This window comes from Papilio xuthus, unplaced genomic scaffold (genome assembly GCF_000836235.2).
Source record: "Papilio xuthus unplaced genomic scaffold, Pxut_1.1 DF827680.1, whole genome shotgun sequence".
In the NCBI taxonomy this organism is placed as follows: domain Eukaryota; kingdom Metazoa; phylum Arthropoda; class Insecta; order Lepidoptera; family Papilionidae; genus Papilio; species Papilio xuthus.
In genome coordinates this window covers 592,312-616,723 of record NW_013530969.1, presented here as the reverse complement: position 1 = coordinate 616,723, position 24,412 = coordinate 592,312, and the positions used below count along the sequence as shown (strand labels likewise).

Below are 24,412 nucleotides of genomic sequence, written 5' to 3'. Positions count from 1 at the left end.
TAAATCATTGTTTTCCCTCAAAAATAAATTGGTTTTCGAAATTCATTAATACTTTAGAATTTGATTACTTCTTAGGCGTTATTAAACGGAGAACGAAGAAAAAAAAGTGAGCGTAACGGATCCATTTTCCATTATTTCAAAGACTGAGAATCTAAAATTTATTCACAAAGTTTCTGCGATGAAAGTAAATTGAATTCGGGCCGATTGAACGCTGCCGCAAAACTCGAAGCATTGCTTTTACTATGAAAATTGAAAGTCAACATTTCTCTAGATTTCTAACTTTCAACTTTAAAATACTTTGTTAACTTTTAGAAATGAAGTGTGACCAAGCATGCGGCTTAATGTATTTTAATTATGAAGTTATAACACGTTTCAGAGAATTCTACTTTAACTTTGCCTTATATTAATTGATATTTATTCGCGTGTTTGCCAAACTTAGAGCTAGCTAAGGTTCATTTATACATAGAGCTTTAGCGACACACTACGCTATATACGAATCTAGAGTTCATTCATTCAAGCCATTTACGTAACAACGAATCGGACGGTGCCTAAAAACGGAAACATTGTCCTTGGAGACTGAATGACATAACCATTTAGTAACATTGCATATGAGTCAACGGGATGTCTGTGTTTTGTCTGCTCATTAACTATTTATATAATTTCCTTCCTTTTTTGCTTTAATTTTGTGTCCGTCACTGACTGCGATATACATAAGTTGCAGACAAAATATCGTTTGATTTCCAACGATATGCAAACGATGTTTGTTAAAAATGCGTGTAATACATTTTTCGTCTATTTAAGATGGGATCAAGAATTACTTTATTTATTAAAAAAGTTTTCTAATGTAAATATTATAGATTTTGAAATTATGCTTTAAAAAGAGCCTTTGGTCTGAGTATAATAATGTTAAAAACTTTGCGTAAACATGGAGCCTCGATTCCCAGTTAACTAGGTTAATTAGTAGAGAACGCCTAGACTGAAGTATTATAATAAAATTTAAATAACTAGTGAAGTTGTAGTCTTGTTAACGACAAATTAGTAAATAAATATTTAAGAATTCATCCCTAAAAGCTAACAGCGAATGTAAATATTAGTTATGATTGTAGTGTGCTTCTTGTTTATCTATTATAAATTCGAACATAGAAACAGTTAAACGCGAATCTAAGCCATATAATTTTCATACTCAATTCCAAACTACTGAAGTACGTAAGTTACTTGCTATAAATATATTTACTAAACATTCCATTGGTTCTTCATTCTCACATTCAGGGCCATAATATACCTATTCTTTAATTATCGAACGAAAGTGCGGTATAAATTAGACGCTACAAATAATTTATTAAAACAGTGGCTTGCAAATATCTCGTCCAATAGTCGTAAAGTAAGCTAAGCTGGGTGTTTACGATATCCATTTGCTCTAGCTGCCAGAATAAGCTACGATTTTACGAGCCTTTCTATTTGCACGGACCCAAGATACAATTTTACAAGTTTATTAACTGTACCCGTATAAGTTATTTCACCCACAGCAATTATTTTACAACCTGCCACATTCAAATTTATTCAAGATTCTTGTTGATGGTAGTGAAATGTTACTTGATTATTTATCGTTGTTGGTATTTATTAGTAGAGTATCTATTATATAACAATTAACGTATTTGTAATTCCTGGAAAGATAGTACGTCATAGTACAACACAAAATCAGATAGAATTGTGCAGATTTTGTAGTTTCAATTTTTTTTATCGCGACAAAATTTATAGATAATTGAACAAAATTGAAATCTACAGTCAATTGATGTGCAATTAATAACATTAATCAAATCGTTCCGAATGTAAAGCCATTAAATGCAAAAACACCTGCGAACGTCGACGCCCACGTGTGACCTATGTTGTCGCAATATCGCCGTTTGACTCATTCAATCCACTTTTACGACCCCCCTAACACCGAGTGAAACTAATCTACGAATAGGTTTGACTTTATGACATTTGGATGGACCGCAAAGTAAACGTGTGCGGAACTTTTATTACCGAGAAAGAGGAATGCAAATGCTATAATACTACGTAAAGGCGATAACCGGAAAATAATTGAATCGCACCACTAAATGGAATTCGAGACGTCCATGGCACGAAGCCAAACTGTGGGACAGTGCTCGGTACTATATAACTTTATACTCAGCGTTGACGTGTCCCGCGAAACTATAGTAGTGCCACTCCGATGAGATACCGTGGTACGGGGCGCGCGGTTCGACGAACTTAAAGGCGATTTAATGCTAAAATAGCGTGCGAAATGCGCAACTTCTATTAACTGCCAGTACGCCAGTATATCAAACAAAATTATAGCGAGTCATTGTAGAGTCGAGGCCGTAACTTGGCTGACTAGAAAATTATCTTGTTTAGCAGAAGCGGAGCACCTGTCAATATATCTTGTGTGACGTAAACCTTTCCAGAAGCCGAGCCGGCTCGGATTTAAATGATGGATGTGAGCTTGAATTATTTGAAGGCAGAATTTATGACTTTGTTTACAATACCAATACATATTGTATAACATAACCAGATTTTCTAATTCGAAAGAATTCAAGCATCCTTAAAATAGAGCATTATATTCTAAAGTTTGTTTGAAACTAACCTTTTTCTCGAGTACGGCGTGGTTCTCTAACGCGTGCATGATGGCCTCTGAGACGCGGGCGTCGAGCGCTCTTAGCGCAGCATCAGCGTCGGCGCGAGCCACGCGCTCCACTCCTTCCACGTAGCCTGCCCAAGGCGCCTCCAGCTCCGACACCAGCGACCCGATGCACCTACACAACATAAAATCGCACCTTTATGAAGAAAACCATCAAGAATAAGTCGGACACAGTAATTACTAGGAGTTAGGTTGAAGAGACTAAAATTGTAGATATGGTAGGCTAATAAGGAGAAATGTTTTAGAAGCTACATATGGAAATAGTGCATGGAGTAACGCCAAGACCCAAATTGCAAGAATGGTAGAACTGTGAAATAAGGGAACCGCATATAAGATACTCTTGATAATAATCTATACAGATGATGGCATTAAATCATAAGTAAGATCTTTGAAAGCTCCCAAAACGGAGTCTCGTTAAAGCTGCTCATAGTGATCGTGCGGCAGTGAGAGCCCACGGCACGGCGGGGCGCCGCAGTAATGTCCTCGTAAACTTGTGTGCACATTATATTATCCCTAGCGGCTTTTCTATCGGAACACAATAGTGGCAGGTACAAAATTGTATATTTAAAATAATTAACTACGACTTTATTGATGTACCGCTTTTCTTCGAATGCTTCTAGCTTCTGATCAATTAAATATTAGTTCTTTTTACTGATATATTTCTTTCTGTTGCGACCCCCAAGCGATTTATATTTTATTAACAACGAAAAAATATTGAATGTTGTTGAATACTCTGAAAGTTCTAGATTGAAAAAGTCCTTGAGCTGTCCGCATGCTAACTCTAATTGTCGTACCAATTAATCTCGACAAGACACGATCTCAAGGGGTTTTTGTAATTCAATGCCGTACTCCCGTGTCCTTTTAGTTTCATCCATTTTATATAAAAACCCGAGTAAGTTTCAAGAGTGCAATTGTAATATGTAATTTTCTACTTAAGAGTCTTGTTTCGGCTTACTTTTACAATTTGTTCTGATCTTATATTTTGTTTATCTTTCTGTTTACTCCACGCCAAATCAAGATTATTGAGTCATTTCATTTTGTAAGTTAAATCTTTGTTAACGAGTACTATTATCCCACTTACCCGCGTGCGATGTTCAAGCAATAGTGCTGGCAAGGGCTGACGTCAAAGCCCTTGCAGTGTGCACAGCCTGCAGCAACTAGCATTTTGTTATGGCATTCTTCGTTGCTGGTCACCAGCAGCTGCTCGCTGGCGGTCAGCGCGCTCGCTCCCACAGCCAGCACTTGCAGGAGCACGCGCGCCGCTTCCATTGATCGTGATAGTGATGATCCCAGCTATAAGTAAGCTATACTTTAGACTTTAATTAACACGTACAATGCCAACGATTTACCTGTTTTACTGGATAAAATCGCAGTGGCGTGGAAAGCTTACTTCACTAATAGCTTTGATAGAGAAATAAAAAATAAAATTCAGGTCAAATCGCTTGTTAGTTAACTAACTGTGGAATAAATTGCAGAAATGTATGCCAACATTTTTTTTTCATATTCAATTTCAGCTATGTCAATAAATTTAAAACATGTCACAAATAAACCTAACACGTAAAAATACATTCAAAAGTTAAAAATATTACATTTATATTTAGAGGAAGTTACGAATTCAGGATGAACAAATAAATGGCAAAATAAGTCTTGTTTTCTTAGATAAAAAATGTCGACAGATTAAAAATATTTTTCAAACTTATAAAATTATTATACGTTAAGGACGAATAGATTTAATTTTACAAAATAAATATACGAAATATACCTGTTGTGGTACTTCGCCGAATGGTTTGACCGCATCATACGCGTCTTGCAAACACGCCTCGTACTCCGGCGTAAACTGCTTCGCGTCTAACTTCAAGATGTTCTGGTAGGCGACGGGAAAGACGTCACGGAAGAACTTCCTTGTGCTAGCCGCTAGATCTTTTGGTGGCGAAGAGATTATATCAACATTGGTCTCACGTTCTTCGGACCGTAGAAGAATGCGAATGTCATCGTACAGTGCGGATAGAGGACCTTTCGCTCGGGACGCGTGCACTCTATATAGTTGTAGGAAGAGTACGGACGTCTTGTTTTGTGATTGATGTGACAGCGCTGTTAGGTGTTCTGCAGACAAAAGAAGTTAATTAGCTATTGGTACTTTAAACGTGATAACCAGTGAAGATGAGTGTTTCTATTGTCGTCACTTCATCATTAGGAAGTAGAAGAAAATTAAAAAAAAAATGTCATACTGCACAACGGTTTGAATGATGTTTTTTTTTATCACAATGTAACAATTCAGGCAACACATTAGTAGGTATAAAAGTGTTCCATTGAAGCAATAAAATTTAAAATAGAACAACGTTAGGATGTTATAACGTACTTAAAATGTCGACACATCGTAATTGATGTTTAAAAGCTTCGTCCATCGTTTAATCCATTCGATAGAGATAGTTCGTTATAAATTTCTCACAAATTTGCTTCTAAATCGAAACGTAAAAATATGTTTGTAATATAAATTAAATTCTAATATTGAGCCGCGGGCAAATATTCGTTTGTATAGTAACGCAACTTTTATCTGATTTAAGTCCACATCAAGCTATCCCGCATTTTGTTATCGTGGCGCGATGGGGGGAAGGGAGGGGAGGGATTAACGCGGAGCGGCATTCCAATGCTCGGGATAAATAAATTTATTTTGAAAATGTAAAAGTGATCCGATTACCAAGCCGCTGTTTTTATCTTAAAGCACACATTTATGTCACCCACGCAGCCATGTTAAGAATGCTCAATTGTACCACAAAAGTACATATGAAAGTCTTTTCTTAAACAAAGTTATAAAAACTTATACTGTATATGCGGAGTCATGTCCAATTTGATATGAAATACATGCGACATTTTAAATTAAATAACTATTAGAATTTTAAAAAAAGTTACAAATGTTCCTATAAACAAAGGTGAAAAGAAAATGTTTATTACCGGGAAAATAGAATTATAGTAAACAAGGCACATTACGCGGTCGTCAAATACCGAGGGTGTTATAAAACGTGTTATTAAGTCCATCGCTACCTTTACAACGCCGCGTAACATTTAATCGTGTATTTAATTAAAAAAAGATTCCACGTTACATTATCTGTATAATCTTTGTAAACATTTTTATATGTGTTTTATAAAACGTTAGAAGTTTTAAATATTTATAAGCGTGGTGAGCGGCCGTTTGATGTGCGAGTCTTGAGGTGCTTTTCAGTGAGTTGAATGTTGTCGAGCATTCAGAGGCTTAACGCAAAGCTTCAGTGTAAGTACGAATATTCATTCCATTCAGCCTTAAATATTATAAAACTCGACGGCTCACGTCTCTCGCTGTCCTTACAAATGAGTACACTTATTCAACATTTGCCATAAAATCCGCATTCATGTTTCTCCTGTGAAGAATTATCACATGCTTTTTTGGGTTGGGAAAAAAATAACGTAATATATTTGATAAAAATAAGAAATTAAAGATTTTTTTCTATGAAGTGTTTTCAAAAAGTAAATCTTTTTCTTAAATCACAGATGTTCAATATTCGGTCAAAGCTAGAACTATACCAATGGCACTAGTAGAGAATTTATTTCTAAACGTAATAACTTAGTTGTTCTATAGCTGGCTAAAAGTTCAAAGTCATTCGCCTCATCGCTTACCAGATTACCGACTCTCGCCAGCACCTATGTACATCGTATCGATTAAAACTTGACCTTCAAAGCACGTACTATTATTAGATTAACGGTGAAGGTATTGTATTGAATATACATTATATCAATAATGAATCAATGAATAACAATGTGGAGTTCCTACGTTTTTAATTATCCATTAGTACATTTACATTCTCTTTGAAAATACAAAATACCCTAAATAATATAGAAGTTTTACTTAAGTATTATTAATTTAACAACTTCACAGTTTTAACAGTGGTAGAGCCCGCATTAACATCTTCGCACGCATTGGCCCGGCTCGCCCGGTGAAATACCACGACCACACAGAAGACAGGCGTGAAGTGGAAGCAATTCCGCGTTTCGTCTGATGAGTGTGCGTCCCGGAGGCCTAATTTAGTCCTCTTTCCCTTCCCACCCTTTATCTTATAAGGAAAGGACGGGAAGTGAAAGTGGACTTTCCGGATGAGAGGATTCATGGAAGGGGAAAATATTTTCTTTCTGTGCATCCTCTCCTCCGTAGATTAGAGGTAAGCAACGCATATGCAATTGCGTATGTCTATGGGCAACGGTCACTTCGCTATTTCAGCGATATCAGGTGGCCGTTCGCTCGTTTGCCACCTGATGATATAAAAAAAAACAAGTAAATCATTAATAACAATTTAAAAGCATGAGGTTATATATTCAGTAAGTATTTAAATAGAATTGCTTAAAATATAACAGACACTTCGCATGTTTATATTCACATTAAATAACATAACACGAACTCTTTCGCATTTTATATGACAAGATTAATGTCTTAGGGTGCTTTTTGGATGAAGCTTTTTGCTATATTTCAAAAATAAATCCCTGACATTCGACGCTTCAGGCTGGTTCGATAAATAAATGTCATTCGTGTCTTCAGTACCGGCCGAGACCTCCAGACGACCTTCGTAAAGTCCGAGGGGAGCGAAACTTACTAGATGTAGCACGTCTCACAAAAAAAAGGAAATTAGGTTTCACTAGACCGGCGAAATTGGATACAAAGATACCTAAAGTCGTACGAATCATATTTTTAAACATAAGAACTCATAGGTTATAGCAAAAAGATTGCTTTGGAAATTTAAGTCGATATATAAATTTAACAAAAAAGACTACGGTATTTTGTTCACCATAAATGTTATTTTTACTTTGTTACAGCTAAAAAATATTTTAAACATGTCATGTAGCATGGTCTGGTTGTGACTGCCTTAAACAGAGTGTTTCTTCAACCCTGGAGGTTCTCTGGGTAGAAATGCCGTCATATACACGTCAAAACAAGTGGCGCACTTGTGTTTGTCTGCAAGTCCCCGTTTCTTCAGGGTAACCTCCGAAACGGATGAGCCGACTTTGATGGCAGTTTGACTGGAAGGTAGCTAATGAATGAATAATATAAACTACAGCAGACGAAGTTGCGGACGACCGCTAGTACAGAATCTGTAACCCGTAGAAAATTTACTGATGACAATCTATTATTTGTACCCTAAAAATTCTGGTGACTCCCTATTCCATTAGTATTTTGAAGCCTAGCATTGAAGGGTATTTTAAAATCAGAACAGACTTTTGCGCACCCTGTTAAATAAAAGCAAATAAAATGGTGCGAATAAAAATCTTGTGAAAAAGCCTGTACATTGGAACAAAATCTAAAAAGCCGGTCACGTAATGTCGACCCACCGTTGAGAACTTTGCCACGAATACAAATATTAAGATAATCGACGCTTCCAAAGAGAAAATTACACATTTATAAGGTGCTTTATATGAAGCTAGCAGGTGTGGACTTGGCCCAAATGTGTGCCAATTTATGTGAAAGAACATATTTTTTTAATCTTTATATCATACTAATATTATTAATGCGAAGTTTTTTTAGATGGATGGATCTTTGTTAGAAGGTATCTCTAGAACGTCTTTACGAATGTTGGAAAAATAAAGAATTGATATAGAAAATAATATGCAAGAACACTTAGTTTTGGATTGGATTCATTAAGTTTATTTTTTAATCCGGGCAGACTTAGTGTTGAGGAAAAGCTATATGTGTAGTTAAATTATACGTACGTAACTTGTAGCATATTAAAACAATTTAAAACATATACATTATTAATAATCACGCGAATTATACCTTGATATGTATTAATCTAAAGGTATATTTCATGCGGTTAAATTACTTTACGAACTCAAATAACCTTAAAGTTACAAAACTTTTTTTCGAGAACCATTGTAATATTAATTAAAACGAAAAGAAATACGAAGTTCTTAAGTCGAAACACAACTGTCGTTCATCAAGTAACTTTATAAATGTTGCTGAAGGGAAATGTTTCGCAAGAAAATGTTGTAAATGACTGTTTCATGACTTTGGTCGCGGTCTCCATTAACAAACAAAGTTACGAATGCGATCGATATTTCATTTTAAATGTCTCTTTTGCCAACCACAAATAAATGGAAATGGGAAGCTTTTGAATACAATCGGCTGAATAATGGATCTGTGGTTTAAAATGTATTATACTCGTAGTTATTTGGTACTTATGAATTCTTAATTTATTACTTGACTTTACGCGTGACTTTGTCCGCGTTGAATTAAAAAACAGAATTATTTTATTATGTGGTATTCGATACTACGTTTCATTAGATTTATCATCAAAGATTATTAATTGTTAAAGATATGACAGTTTTTGACTAAAAGTATGAAAGTTGGTTTTCCAAATGATTTTGTTGATGCGTGACAAAAAACTGGCGTTGCAAGTATTCTTTGAAATCATATTATTTTACTAAAACTATACACCTATATAAAATGATAAAGAAGAGTTTTGTACGTAACGCAAAAAACCCAGTATTATAAATATTTTAGTAGCGCCGTGTCGGTCCATTTTTGCAAATAAAATGCTAAAAGCGCTGTTCAAAAGTTTTGTTAAAATTTCTATTTTTGTCATTTGCCTTTTCCATTTTGTTTTCCATTTGGAATAAGTGATTTTACCTTTTTCATTTTCTTCTTTGTGCTTTGTTTTTAATGTTTTTATTATTTAGTACAACAATAAATGCTAAAAATTATTTGACAACTTTTCCTCTCTATAAATATGATTCAATGACATTATAAAAACGCTGTAAAGAAAAAGAACCAAAAAAATATTTGAAGAAAATATAGCTTTCAAGTTCAATAACATCCAATTGCAGAATTAAGATTATTATGCGGGTCGCGTCAGCTTGACACGGTATTCTAAAGGTACAAAGGTAAAATTATTTTAGTGCCCTAATGAGGGTCCACGAGGGAGGTCCCGAACCTTGCTGGGTATAATATAGGGGACCGAGTCTAGTACTCTCAGATTATTTCCTTTCCGCGTGTAACTGAGGGCGAAGAGTGGGTCCGCTTTGTTCTGCCCACCCTTTTTTATTAAAAGAGGTCGTTGCACTCGCTAATGTTATATTTTAGGCTCCACTTGTATAAGCAAATACACTCATCACCCTTTTTATATGTTCACACTTCAATGTTTGAAAGAAGGTAAGTCTTCCGGTGATTTATGTCGCATTATTTTAGATTTTTAATTAAGTATACGATAAAGGAAATACAGCCACTATCGCTGTGAGGCCGTGACTTTGGGTGGTCCAGCTCTAAACCTGATTACAGTTCACAAATCCCGGATGATGTTTAACAAAATATCTTCCATTTTTGTGTTCTATTAACCGTCAGTGCATTAAATGATATTAGACTTCTTTACACGTGTGACCTTGACTTTGTTCCGTCATAGGCTATGGTACTGTAGATAATGACATTATTTTTCAAGTCCACAATTTAGAGCGGTTTTTGCTTGTCTGTCTAGACAGATATATTTCACGGTCAAATAATATGATCGTCGTCGTCTTGATATAACGATATAGCGCCTATGAGATGTCGTTTGTATATGTTATTAACATTTATGACATAGGCATAAAATCTCAATAACGTAAATTGTGATGAACTACGTTAATAAGTGCGATTTATTTCATGTGACATATAATCTTTACTTTCATAGACACAAATACTATCCATAAAAGTGGCCAGCATTCATTTGATGTTATTTGATTTCTGTCCTAGTAACCGAACCTTAGTGTACACAAGCAATTAAATTCGGAACACCCTGTGTCTAAAGTTAGGGGCGTCCCAAACGATAATCTCCCATATCGTGCTCCATCATCGCGTGTCTATTGTTTATCGGGCACGGGCACGAGCTCGCTGCAGCCATATTTGCAGAGTGTCCAATTTGTCGGCGCTCCAGGAGTGTTTGTTAAACAACTGTTCACTGATGAGTGTAGCCCGGGGCCGAAAATATTTATTGTTGTACGCGGCGGCCGCTACGTGTCGCGGTAGGGCTGCCCCCAGGGAACGCTTTGATCCGTTACATTTGGTATAAATAAATCTTTATCTATGAACAACAAACAAACCTCTTTTAAAAACGCCATGATTAAATCATTTATGTTGCGTGATGACTGCTACGATTTGTTTTCTTTTAAGTGTTTTTTTCGTTGGCTGCCAGTGATTTATGTTTGGTGCTGTGTCAAAACATTGTCTGCTTTTAGTGCATCGACTAACAGATATATTTATCAATAAATCTAAGCTTTGTTTATCTGGCTATTTCAACATACATAACACACTATTAATGGTAGGTTACCTCAGAGTGGTGCCAAGACCAAATTCTTAAACTTAAGTTGCATATATAAATCAAGCAAGGTATCTTAGCAAGGGATATATAACTGAATGATACTTGTGCTATTAATATAATCTTTCCTAATTCGCAGTCTAAATTTCAATAGAATCTTTTCATTTGCATCATCGACATTTTGATAAAAAGCTTGCAAAGAACAGAAAATAATAAAGAAAATCTTTCATGTCGTAAACATTCATTTCATTTTCTCACCTACCTTTAGAATTATAAGGTACAGAAATTTGTTAGAACGTCGTAGGCCAGGCGGCACTCACTTTTCATAATTTCGTTTTCGCCATTTAATCTCGTAATGGAACTGACTCGTCGCAATGTAATGAATATCAGATTATGACCCATATGATTTACACGAAACCTACAAATCATGTAAATGTCGGCTTAAAGCCGATGGAATAGGGTTTCTATTACCTTAGCATTACACGGAAAGAGGGTAAAGGTATCTTCTTTTATTAACTACAGTAATAGCTTCTTAGACAAAGTTGAAATGTTTTATTGCATATTTTCTTTTACTTCGGCTAGAATTAAATAGTGACATTTTAATACGGTATTTTCGTAAATATAAAGAATGAAATTGAGCAATACGGAACGTAGTACTACGTGTTGTATTATCTGTGGTAGTTTGTACTAAATTCAACACGTACAATACCCATGTTATAAAACTTTGTTAAACAGACAACCGAGAGCCGCCGCGCCGCTGGACACAATTGTGGCTACGGTCCGCAAATAGCATTGCAACTATTTACATTGTCCGGACATAAACAGTCAAGTGTTTGACTTAGTAATTACCGCATCAACCCTTCATATCTAGAGAATCGCATTCCACACTAGGACCGGACAAATTTGATACACTGAATCCGCACTCTATTAACGTTTTCGTTAAAATTATTTGCGTATATTCTGTTCAAAAAATTTAGATTACACTGAAGCTGTTTTTTTGCAGCAGACTTATTAAGATACCTTATTTGCAAGACTCTCTTGATAAAGGGCCTCCGATGGGCTCGAAACTAGTCGGTGCCGCCACCGGACGAATATACGTGAGTGTTTAGCCGTTTTTATATCAGTTTATTATAATGTCTCACGAAAGTTTGAATAATTTATTACTCTCGTGAAAAGTTCTTTATATGCATGATAAGAGCAGAACATGCGCTGGCATGCTTTACTTCTGACATGTAAGTAACTAATTTTAGGCTTTTTTAATTCCTTGGAGTCTAAAAAAGTACTTACTAAATTATGTTAGGTATCAAAATAGGACTTCAAACACATAAAAAAAAACATTTTACCTACTTCTTAAGCCATATTGTAATCATTTTAACAACAAAGTATAAATTTATACGAGGCGTTAAAAAGGTTTATAGTTTGTGAACAATGTCTGTTTCAAATGTGTTCTATTAGTTAGTTAGTTCCATTAAAGTAATAAACGTTTGAAGTACATTTAAAAACATAGAAAAGCTCATTTTCAGCATTTAAATTGTACGTGTGTAGTCGGCTTTATAGAACAACAACAAAAAAAAACAAATATAATAAGAAATACCTCAACTTTGAGAAAACCTTCTGACAGTACGTTGAATACATTATTGAGTAAAATATTGTGTAATTTCAGGATAGTACTATCCGCCCCGTCGCGTCGGCGGAGACACGGCCACTTGTATTAGCTTTAACGAGGCGCTTCTCGACTTTGTGTTAAGAGATTTCGTGAAGAATAAAATACGAATTAAAATTTCAACACTTGAATAAATGCAAACTTTAATTTCAGTTTTAACCTACGCTAGACTTATGGCAAAGTCTATAATAATTCTTCTTCGAATCGATTCTTAATCGGAGTTTTAATTCCAACCAATATTGTTTTAATTACTGTTTTTATTACGGTGCATATAAATGAAAGCTCAGCTGTAAACGATAGATCAGGTTTCTTATAGATACTGCGATACTTAAATCGAATAAATTTAAAATGGATTCAAAAGTCTACTTCAGATAACCAAAAAATACTCTTGTTTGATTGTCATGGTACGAGTCAAATTTATCTAATGTTACCTTGTAAGGTTCGTCTCGTTGCCAGTAATAGCTCAGCAATGGGTCTAGTTGCGGATATCGCGCGGTCTTCCATCATCCTCTTGAGGGAGACCTTGAGTTCTGTCTCTCGTCTTCTGCCACAACACTGTCCTCCACATACGGGCCCTGTAACAATGAAATTAAATTAAAATTTTATGTTAATAGAGGATTTTTTAAAACAGTTGAAGTCTAAATTATCTCACGCAATTTTTTGCACTATGAAACCGCGATAGAAGCTTCTAAAATGTTTTAACATTTGGACAATAGATAAGACGTAATTAAAAAAAAAAGATGTTCATGTATAACACTAGCACTTCCTTATTAACTAATATAATGGTTCTTTAGCATTTATAAAAGCAAAAACATGGTAATAATATTGTACTTGAATAAGTAATAAAGCAGTACTGCGGTTAACGTAACTCTCCTCGTAATGTAAGATAAAAGCGTAGCCGCCGCGGACCCTTTGCGGTCTGGGACCCCTGGACACCGTCATGTACGTATAATGTTATGCAAATCAAATTTTACGCTATCTCTACTATAATATTAATGTATTAATTCTATATTTACTGTACTTCTATGTATGTAATCCTTTAGTTCACTTAAAACAGTTATTCGGCTCGCTATTTATAATGACCACTACAGTTAGATTTTTCTTAAAACTTTGAAGTTAGATTTCCTGGTCCTGATTATAAGGACAGGATTAATAATATATGATCTACATATCTTCTTACTTTTTATGGTAGAAAATACTGTATTCAATCCACTACCAGTTTAGTTAAGAAGAGTTTAGAGAAGAAGAAGAGACACTAGAAGTTTACTGAAAGCCTAAGATACAGAGAAATAACATTATATGTACATAGTTCTATATATATTCAGCTGGTATTTCATTGCAACCGTATACGTTCCAATTTGTAACAATATATTGTGAACCCACCAACCGGACGTTGGATTTAACTTGGTACCGAATAATGCTTTCAGAGGCAACCGCATTCCAAGGAGTAGGAGCCTACTGAACGCAGGTCAAAAGCTTTCCTTTCAACTTAAGCCTGAGTGCGGTCTCTAATATAATTGTATTTGAATCTCTAACACTGAAATTTAGTTATCATTTTGAAAGGATACATAAAGCTACACAGATTTCAAACCTTCTTACTGTGATACGGTATTCTGAAGTAGAAACTTTACGTCATTTCAACCAAATTTCAGTATCATAATATAAAAAGTCAACCAACCCGCACTTCGCCAGCGTGGTTGACTATGGCCTAATCACCCTCAACTTAGGGTAGGCTCCGAGCTCCTCGGTGGGGATGTATAGTGAGCTGATGATGATAAATATAAAAAGAGTTCTTTATAAACTTTACCATACATAAAGGTTTCTGGTCAAAGTATAATGAAAATTCTTAAAATATATAAAGGTCAAGGTTTATTAATTTTTATATTAGGCTAGTAAAGCCATAAACCCTTTGAAGCTTGACTCTAACGAGGTAATAACGTAATATATATATTACGTACAATAATGGATAAGCTCCTAATTTAAATACGACTTTTTCGTGACCTTTCCGATAATTGTAACAATAAAGGAAATGATAGGAAAGTTCAGCCTAAAAAATCTTCATCACACTTAACAAAACCGGGTTTTTGTCACCAGAAAACTTTTGTCGATTAACAAATTTTATAAAGGAACATATTCGAGAAACAATAAAGATGTTCATTAAATGGAAGCAAAGGTCAGTCCTGAAACGAACAAAACCCCGCAAATTACTATCATAATAGACCTTTGGCAGTACAATGACATTGGTAGAGGCGGACTCGGTCGTACAATGGGAGTGATAATGACAGAGCCGTTAGTAAATTAGGCGGCAGACGCGAGGCAACTGTGACAGTTGACAGTGACGAGGGTCCACTGCTCCTGGTAACACTCCACCTTTGACTTCGAGTATGTTCTGCTTTTGCTATGAAAATGAATTAATAAATCAAAATTATAAACACAATATTCATACATTTTTAATTATTGCCTTTAAACTGTGCATTTACTTCATAATCATCGCACTCGCACCATTTTACATTTATGAATAGATTTATCGTGTCATCACAATAGTGACTCTCTTCTTGGTAATGTCAACTTTTACTTAATACATTCATTTAGTTTCAAAGACTAGACAAACATAATTATAAATTAGTACATGTAGGCAGTACTAGTATCTGTTTTAGCTCCACTAATGCTCTGGGTGAGTATTCTACAACGCCCTTTTTTATATTATCCCTTGATTTTAGGGGTCTGTGACACTGGGCCGCGGACGAGAGCGAAAGCGTGCCCGTGGTCCCGTCCCGATGCGCCAGAGGGCAGTCAGGTTTTAGTGGGTATTCTGGTCACCTTCTGTGGCCGGCGAGTCCCACACTCCCTACGCCATTGCACCGCCCGGCGTAGGCGTGCGTAAATGCATTTCCTGACTATAAAAAAAAAAGGGGTCTGTGACACTAGGGCGCCCTATTCGGTCTAACGACAGACATACTGTAGTGATTTTATGGTATTTTAAAATAGTCAAATTTAAAATGTATATTTTGCGGTCGGAAAGCACTGAAATTTCACTTAAAATAAACATTTTGGACGAATTCCAAGTCCACCTGGCCTTGTCTCTGATATACAAAGCATTGTTATATTGTTGGACTGCTGTTCAAATCAGATAGAGTGGCGCGACACTACGATGGCCGTGATTTTGAGATAATCACAGCGACTCTAGAATTTTCTAGTAACAAACAGACAAGCGTCAACAATAGAATTCAAATAACATTACAAAATGATGTCGCATAGCAATTGTGCGGTTATGGTGTTAAAAGAAAAAGAGGTAGTCAAACTTGTAAACTTTTACTCCTTCAAAATAGTGTTGTTTGTTCAGGTTTAAATTATTTCGAAATAGATTTTATTTTTCATACAATATACAACTTTTAATATTTTCCTTACAAATAATTTATAAGTCGTTTGCAATAAAATACATCCGTCATGAAATTGCTTCTTAAATCTCGAACAGCAATTTCATGTGCCCAACCAGCGCCTTTCCAATATGTCGTATTCCCAAATCGAATATTCAAGTACTCGGAACACAAGTTTAACGTCGATCGATCTCAAACCGTGCCTTGTACTTTCCGCTTGTGTCGTATCCGATATTGCATAGAACTTGTTAGTATAGCATAAACCTTGTATCCCACCAAACACTGTATTGAACGAGCTATTTTGTTCTAAAATGACGTATTTTCTATCAAATATACTGTTTTATTGATCACATACCTATAAAGTGACAATTCTACTTAATATTACCTAAGTGTATTACCATTTCAGTCAATATTATTTATTATAGATCCTATAAATAATTGTCAAAAGCTCTACTAGACTAATTGGGGTTTTCTGAGTCCAAAATCTTTAATTTTATTGCCAATGCTATCAAATATTTGACATTTAAAATTGATATCACGTCGGTAAAAGTCTATGACGTAAATGAAAACGACCTTGTCCATGAATCGATTATCGTGACGTCAAACTCTCGATATTATTGTTTTCCTAAAATCGTTTGCTACATTTTTTTCTCCACTTTTTCCAGAATTTATATTTATAGTTTGCAAAAAAAATCACAAGAGCTGACCAGTGAAATAAAACTGAAATAAAACAGCAAAAAATGACGATTTTCCAAAAAAAACAGCTGTGACCAAGAAAGCAATCAAATATGCTTTAAAATTGATTTAAAATACTGTAAAAAAATATCATTTACACGCTTAAAATTTATGCATTTTGGCACAATGTCGCGCCCGAGTTGGGTGCGTCGACCGACCAAGTTCAAGGTTTCGATCTCTGTCACAGACTAGACATGACGGAGTCTGGCGGCTCTCGACCACAGATAATAAAAAGGGAAATAAAAAAAGATACAATTGTCAGGCATGTCCGTCCGCTCTGATGTGTGATGCCATCGCCGGAATTAGATGAGAATAGAACAATGATGTTATTGTAACATAACTAGTATATTTTTATAAAGCTTACAGCTTCATAACATAACGTTCTGTACAATTTAATAAAACCAGTATATGACTATACAGGATAACTAAATAAACGTTATAAATACTCTTTAACGATTTAAAATTAAAAAATTAACTGTTACAAAATCATAGACAAGCCATTTGTAAAATAATGATAAACTAGCTTCGCATGTAACTACGTCCGTCATACGTTACAAACAAAAGTATAAATCTTTTCTCATTATTATATTAGTTTAGGTATAAACAACGATACAAGGTAAATTCAAGCACTTCAAGGCCACCGTGCCAGACTGTGCGGAGCCGTGGCGGCCAACCTATCCATTATCGCGTAAGCTCGTAAATCTTAATTCGTGTTAACGACAACTAGATTAGTAATAAAGTTAACGGCATGTTTATCTAACCACGTCAATGAAACAGGTGATAATTACGCGCATCACAGAAATACATGTAATTAATAGTTTTCATTTATTTTGCAGTATAATTAACGGCATTGTTAAGTAATGCTAGAATATTAACGACGTACTTCTCATAACATCACTTTTTTATGACTTCTTCATTAAACAATGTTAACTGTTTAATGAACTATTTGCATTTAAATTAGACGTAAAAGTATACGAAAGAGTCCATAATTTTTTAAGATGGGATATTGATATCCAAGCTCATTTTCGTTGGTACGGATTATTTTTAATTTATGTTTTTTTTTTATAAAATTGGGCAAATTACTACGTTATTTAGCTGCCGTTAATGGACCGGAAATATCTACAAAACGGATAATAAAAGCTATAGGGGATATAAGTAATAAAAACGGTAAAACGAGTATTAGAACAGACAAACATGGCCATTACACATCTCATGAATATTCCGAACATTGTCCAAAAGTAAAATAAAAAGACGTTCATTATGCATACAAAGTTCATTTGCCGTTATTTTTGTGAATGAATCGATGAAAATAAATTTGTTTTTTTTTTTAAACACTATCAAAATGGTTCGAGTGTCGATTGCATACAACCGTAAATTTCTATTATCAAAACAGCATAAAAAAATTAATCATCACTCTAATTCTTGAGAAATACGGAGATAGAATGTGTGTAGAACAAGTCACTAATCTTATTTCTTACTAATATTATAAATGCAAATGTTTAGATGAATGGATGTTTGTTTGAAGATATCTCCAGAACGGCTGAACGGATCTCGATGACATTTGGTGTACAAATAGAACATAGTCTGGAAGGATACGTAGGCACCTAATTAACTTTTTTTATAATTCCACGCGGACATAATCACGGATAGCTAATATTTATAAAAAAAAAATATTACGTATGTGTTTAATTTTATGACCGCTAGTAAAGAAGAATGATCTGTTGTTTGCTGATTCATTTGTTAGACAAACGTTTGTATATACATTTACACATTTACATTTAATTTGCAATTTATTTATAAATTGTTAACACGATGCAAAGGGTAATGTCCTCATGTAGACACGGTTGAGATGTAAAGATAATCGCAATGCTTCATTTATTCATTAAATTTGTCTTTAATGCTTACAAAAATAAACAAATAATGTAGTGAAGTGTTAAAGATTTTGATTCCATACGTAGTTGTAAATATTTTTAGCTTTTATACAAAAAAACCTAAAGCTTAACGTATCTTGGTTATCATGTTTTACAAATGCCCAGCATATTGAACTTGTTTATTGAAAATGCAACACATTTTGTTTAATCAGAGCTTATTCGAGCACACATTAATCTTCTTATAAATCAGATTACATGAAATAGAACTGGTGTATTTTTTCCCTCGTGTAGAGTAATAAATAAGCATTACTTGGAATCACACAAACACAAGTTGGTGCAGCACTTAGTTTACAATACTTTCCACAATATTTACATTTCCCGCGGAGAGACTAAACACACTCTCCCTGACTTAGACTTGTTATTTGTGTTAAATGCCCGCTCCCACCAGATTTACTCAGCACGCATTCTAAATTGTATGCCTATGTAATTTGTTAATTCTATACTAATATTAGAAATTAATAAATCACTTTTTGCAGTATGTCAAATTAATCAATCAAAACACAATGTAAAAATAATAATTTCATTTTAAGTAACATCGAATACTTAGACATTTTAAAATAGTTAATGAAAAAGTCACTTAATTTGTATGATATTAAAAAAACACCTTTTACATTCCACGTAAATTTACAGTGAATGAAATAGCAGTAAAATTATCTTCAAAGTACAAAGCTTACTTGAGCAAGAAGACGTAATTTTCACTTTTAAACTTGAAGTACATTTTCTCCCTTAGCTTAAGCAAAGTAAAATTAAATAAATATCTTTATTATACTCGCACAAAACCCTTCAATTCTCTCCCCTGCGTTGTGAGTGCAAAATGAATAAAGCGTCATACAACGCGCACTCGACGCCTAAACAGTAACCCATAATTACGAGCACGAGGCGGTGCAAAAATATTGCATGTGTTTTGAATAAATATGACGCACCACGACGCCGCACTATAATTATACTTACGCAATCTTTATGCTAAAAGAAATATTTATTTTACTAATAAAGATGTGACAGCACTAGGAATTAATACTATGAATAACTTAAAGTAGGTTAATTAAAAATTATAAGCACACAGCAAACAGCTGTAATTTTATGACATTCTGGAGAAGACGAAGAATTAAATGACATCTCATTTGTCAATTTCTAATTAATCGTTTAGGTTACAGATGGACAAATAAATTAGATATCTAAAACCCTATATATCCGCGATAAGCATTAACCTCCTGCGAGTCAGGCAAAAAGGAGTCAACTCTAAATCTGGGTAGGTCTGCTTTATCTTTATGTATGCGTGAATGTGGGAGGCAAATGTTTATTACTAGGGGGATTGCAAGAAAGCGCACCGGTTTAGTAACGCGTACGCACGCAACTACAGAGCCGTTTTATTTATGGTCCAGTACTGCAGTTACGTTTAGATCCTTGCGTAGAACTAAAATGGTATTTTGGTACTCAGTTCTACAGATTACCTTTAACAGATAATATAATGTAGAATAGATAGAAATATATCAATATTCTAAAACCAAAATGCGACCCTTTGTTAACTTTATCGTAGAGATTTAAGTTTGTTATAAGTTCTTCTTTGCAAGTACATTCAGTAACTTAAATGTTACTTACTTTTAACAACATTTTTGTACAAATACAGACAAAAAAAATTATTCCAAGTATAGGAAAATGTGAATTGAAATACGACGTACAGTTCATCTCATGAAGGAACATATTAAGGCCGTTTGGTTAATAGATTGCTCTTAATTAACAACCGTGCGAGCTTTATTGCCGCTTTACTTGAGATTAATGACTTCCAGATGTGTCTAGTGTTGATATATCACTTCAGCGGTTGGCATATTGTCTTTAAAAACCCTTTAGCCATTCACACGGACGATAAAACGGCAATACAAGACGATAGAGCGTTGTAACGACTGCAACAAAAACAAGGTTTTTGACTCTAAAGTATATTGTACACTTTTCTCTACTATCAGTGAGAAAAATTACTTTACAAAAAGGTATTTCTAATAGATGCAGCTATAGTTTAAGTTAGACTTAAGTAAAACCGTAAAAGAGTTAAATAATATAAATGTTTTGTTTTTATTTTCTGCTTAGTACTTAGGACTATTAAAGTTAGATAACGATCATAAGTCCAATTTTGTCATTGTGTGTCATTGTGCATAACAATAGTGGTATGTAATAAATGTTTATTCACACGCGAGCTTACGTCAAAAGTGTAATAAATGTTTTACGGCGGCGGCGCACTATCTACGCGAGGCCGCGCCTTCAATTTCGAAATTGCAATGCGGCACTGATTCCACCAGCCGTGCATCACGTTGGATGCCCACACGAACACGGCTAACACAAAGAGACGTTTACCACTGACGTTTATATTTTCTGCTTTTGGAAAAATCGCCGCAAGAACTCTCGTCGTCTTTAAATAAACATTGACAACAATTGTGGTGTTAGGGATAGAGAAAACCTGGACGTCTTTTGACATAAGAAAACAAACTTTTGTGTCACTTATGAGTACAAGGTCCATTATAAGTTGTAGTCGATAAATATAAACAGACGCGACGTACTTTTATGACTTACAGAACTACGTTGAATGTTCTTGAACTTTTACCTAACTTGTGTTAATTCGATTGAGTAATATTTATTATCAATCCCACGTGGGCGATGTATAATTGATTCCTCTAATATAGCGGCGCCTACACAGCAGCTACTCTTCGATTTATCAACGTTTAGGGATTTTACATATTAATGGTGCCCCCAACTCATTAACAGCTACCTAAAATATTCATCATTTAGTATTAACACCCACATATACTAAAGTGTTACAATCGCTTACGTAAGCCGCGGCTATTATCGTCAACAATTAAAAGAATTGTACCCATCCACTGCGGTTGTTAACGATTTCCAAAGCACCGAATAATCATATCTTTGAAATGTATGAAATCGGCCATGAACTTTGAAATGATTGTTACGAATCAAACACTATTAAAACTGTATTTTTGGACACGTACGGAACTTTATTACTGATATTTTTATACTTTGAATGGTTATCTATAAACTAGCAGTTGCCCACAACTTCGTCCGCGCGGAATTAGAAAAAACTTTATTAATAGCATATGTGGTCTTCCATATTATGTTTTACATATATACCGAAATTCAGCTAGATCCGTTGAGCAGTTCCGGAGATACCTTCAAACAAACATTAATCCATCCATTTAAACATTCGCATTTATAATATTAGTAATTAGAAATTGCCTGGTATCCATTTAGACTTATAAGCAGTTGCATACATTATGTACTAATTACTACTGTTGTTGTTTGTTATAGTTAGTTCAACAACCACATGCTGATGTCTGAAAATATCTTTGTATTGCATTGCTTTGAACCCACAATGTTCATTTAATTGTGCGTGCATACAAACGCACGCAGTCATTGTGTTTAGAGTCTGTAATCCTAAAATAGACACAAATTGCAATGTAACGACCGTAAGACTCGACGCCATATACGAGCGGCCTATTGCAACCTACAGGGATGTCACAAGACATTTGAAAAAATATTAAAATTGTAGTGGTTTTTTCTATTCCTATTTCTAATTTAAAATAAAAACATTTGAATTTATTGAATTTATAATACTAAACTCTTCCAATATGTGAATTATTAAAAAACAGTTCATCAATCCAATAAATTACTTTCAAAACATTAGCATTCCTTAACTCAAAACAAAATATCGACTAATAAAATTGTAATTCACTATTAATTCAGTATGAATCTAGGGCCTATTTTAAATTGAGTAACACAGAGATTTAAAAGTATGAGATAATATAAGATGATGATAATAAAAAAGGACTTATTATTAAAACTTTCTTATAACTAAAACTTGACAGATGTCAACCCTATTGGTATGCAGTATGCAGGTGCCGCACGACTCACTCAGGCAGCGCCATACGCCGGCATTAGCATCGCGCTGTGGTCTTTCTAACCTAATCGCATTTACCATAAGTAGTACAAAAAAGTCAAACATTTAAACCAATTAATTGCTCACTGAATTAAATGTCTCGTAATTACAACGTGCTGTTTTGTAAAAATGGCCGTACATGTAAACAAAATATTACTTACAAGTGTATTAGATGCAACAGGTATATCTATCATATTCGTATATAAGATATAATTAAATTATATTTAGTTATAAACCGAATGCTGGCAAATAAGACTGCTATAAGTCTTACTTTCAAATCATTTTACCTCATAAAATAGATATGAATTAAATTTATTTACAGGACAAATAAAACAACGCCAAATCATTCTTTTATATCTCATGCCATTATAAAAGAGGGCTTTACAAATATCCAACATTATATTCTTTTTCAGAATTTTTTGAACAATGAGGGCAAAGAGAAAATTTATCAACCAAAATATTTAATAAAAATGCCCATGTACACGATATTTATTATACAAGCAACAGATTAAATTTCCGATTCACGGAGTAAATTAGTGATGTACTCGATGCGGGCCTACAGGACCGTAGTTCGGCGCATTGCGGTATTCATTTTCAACATAAAAACTTTGCCCTCGTCGAATGAATTTACGATGCGTAATTTATAAGTATCATATCGAATAACCCTTTGACAACATATTACCCGTTTACTTTGCAACCCGACACCATTCCTCGAGGCATCGCGTGTCGATGCATGCAAATAAAATATACGCATGAGGCAGATTTTTGAAGCAAAAACAAAACTGGTTTATATAGTGACGTCCCTACGTGGTACAGAATTTGAAAATATGTATTTGGTACTTTATCGATAAAGGTCAATCATAGATTTGTTTTTTCATATTTTATTATCTGCCAAATTTGTCTCTTCTCTCAGAGTTCTTAAAACTTTTCTAATAAAAGTTTTTATTAATAATATATAAATAACTTTTTTCGTCTTTGATGTGCTTTGAAGTAAAAAGATTAATTAAAATGTTTTGATTAAACTCATGTTTTTAGCATTTACGGTCTTCATAGTACGAAAAAATGGTTTCATTTAAATTTGGTATGAATTTAAATTAGCAGCTAGGTCTGATATACACATAATAAACTACACTAGTCACTAGACCCAACTCAGCATTGCGAAAATGTAATGAAATTTAACGACCAAGCGCTTTTCAGTGATATTACTATTCATGGTTTTATTTATTTGGTTATTGGGTTATCTTCTACTTAATATTTACTTGTTTACAGGCACAGACATATGTACATTGTGATAAAAGGATCAAATATTATAAAATATTTTGAAGAAATATGTAGACATTCTTTTTTCTACTTTTAACACCATCATCTTTGCTTTCAAATTTTCATTCCGCGATAGCCGTAGCTTGGAAGACAGCCAATATCGAACGATAGACGATGTCTGGAAAATATACAGGGTGGAAACTTCTATGAAAAAAAAACATGGCATGGTAATGGAAACTAACATGCTGCTTACTTAAATATGTATAAAATTATTACGTATACAAAATAAAAAATAAATACAGTTAAAATTACAATAATGTTAAATAACTAATGACTTGGTAACATTATTGTAATAGTACATATTAAGTTAAGTTAAGTTAATTTTAAAAAAGAAATAAAAAAGTTTCATCATAATACGACTTGACAATTCACCCGCAGTTTAACTAGGGAATTAATTATTTTACATTTCTCAGTAATGAAATAACAACACAAGGCCTTTTAAAGATACCTATTAAAATGTATAAACATA

General features: G+C 34.2%; 1 protein-coding gene across 1 annotated transcript in view; it reads right to left on the bottom strand.

Annotated features, from left to right (window-relative positions):
• The window catches only part of dally (division abnormally delayed protein), a 35,480-nt gene that overhangs the window by 10,338 nt on the left and 730 nt on the right, over window positions 1-24,412 (bottom strand). Inside the window, exons 2-5 of the mRNA XM_013310962.1 lie at window positions 13,075-13,224; window positions 4,440-4,780; window positions 3,759-3,970; window positions 2,624-2,792 (exon numbers count right to left, since the gene is read on the bottom strand). Coding sequence (XP_013166416.1) covers window positions 2,624-2,792; window positions 3,759-3,970; window positions 4,440-4,780; window positions 13,075-13,224 — 872 coding nt within the window. The remainder of the gene's footprint in view (window positions 1-2,623; window positions 2,793-3,758; window positions 3,971-4,439; window positions 4,781-13,074; window positions 13,225-24,412) is intronic.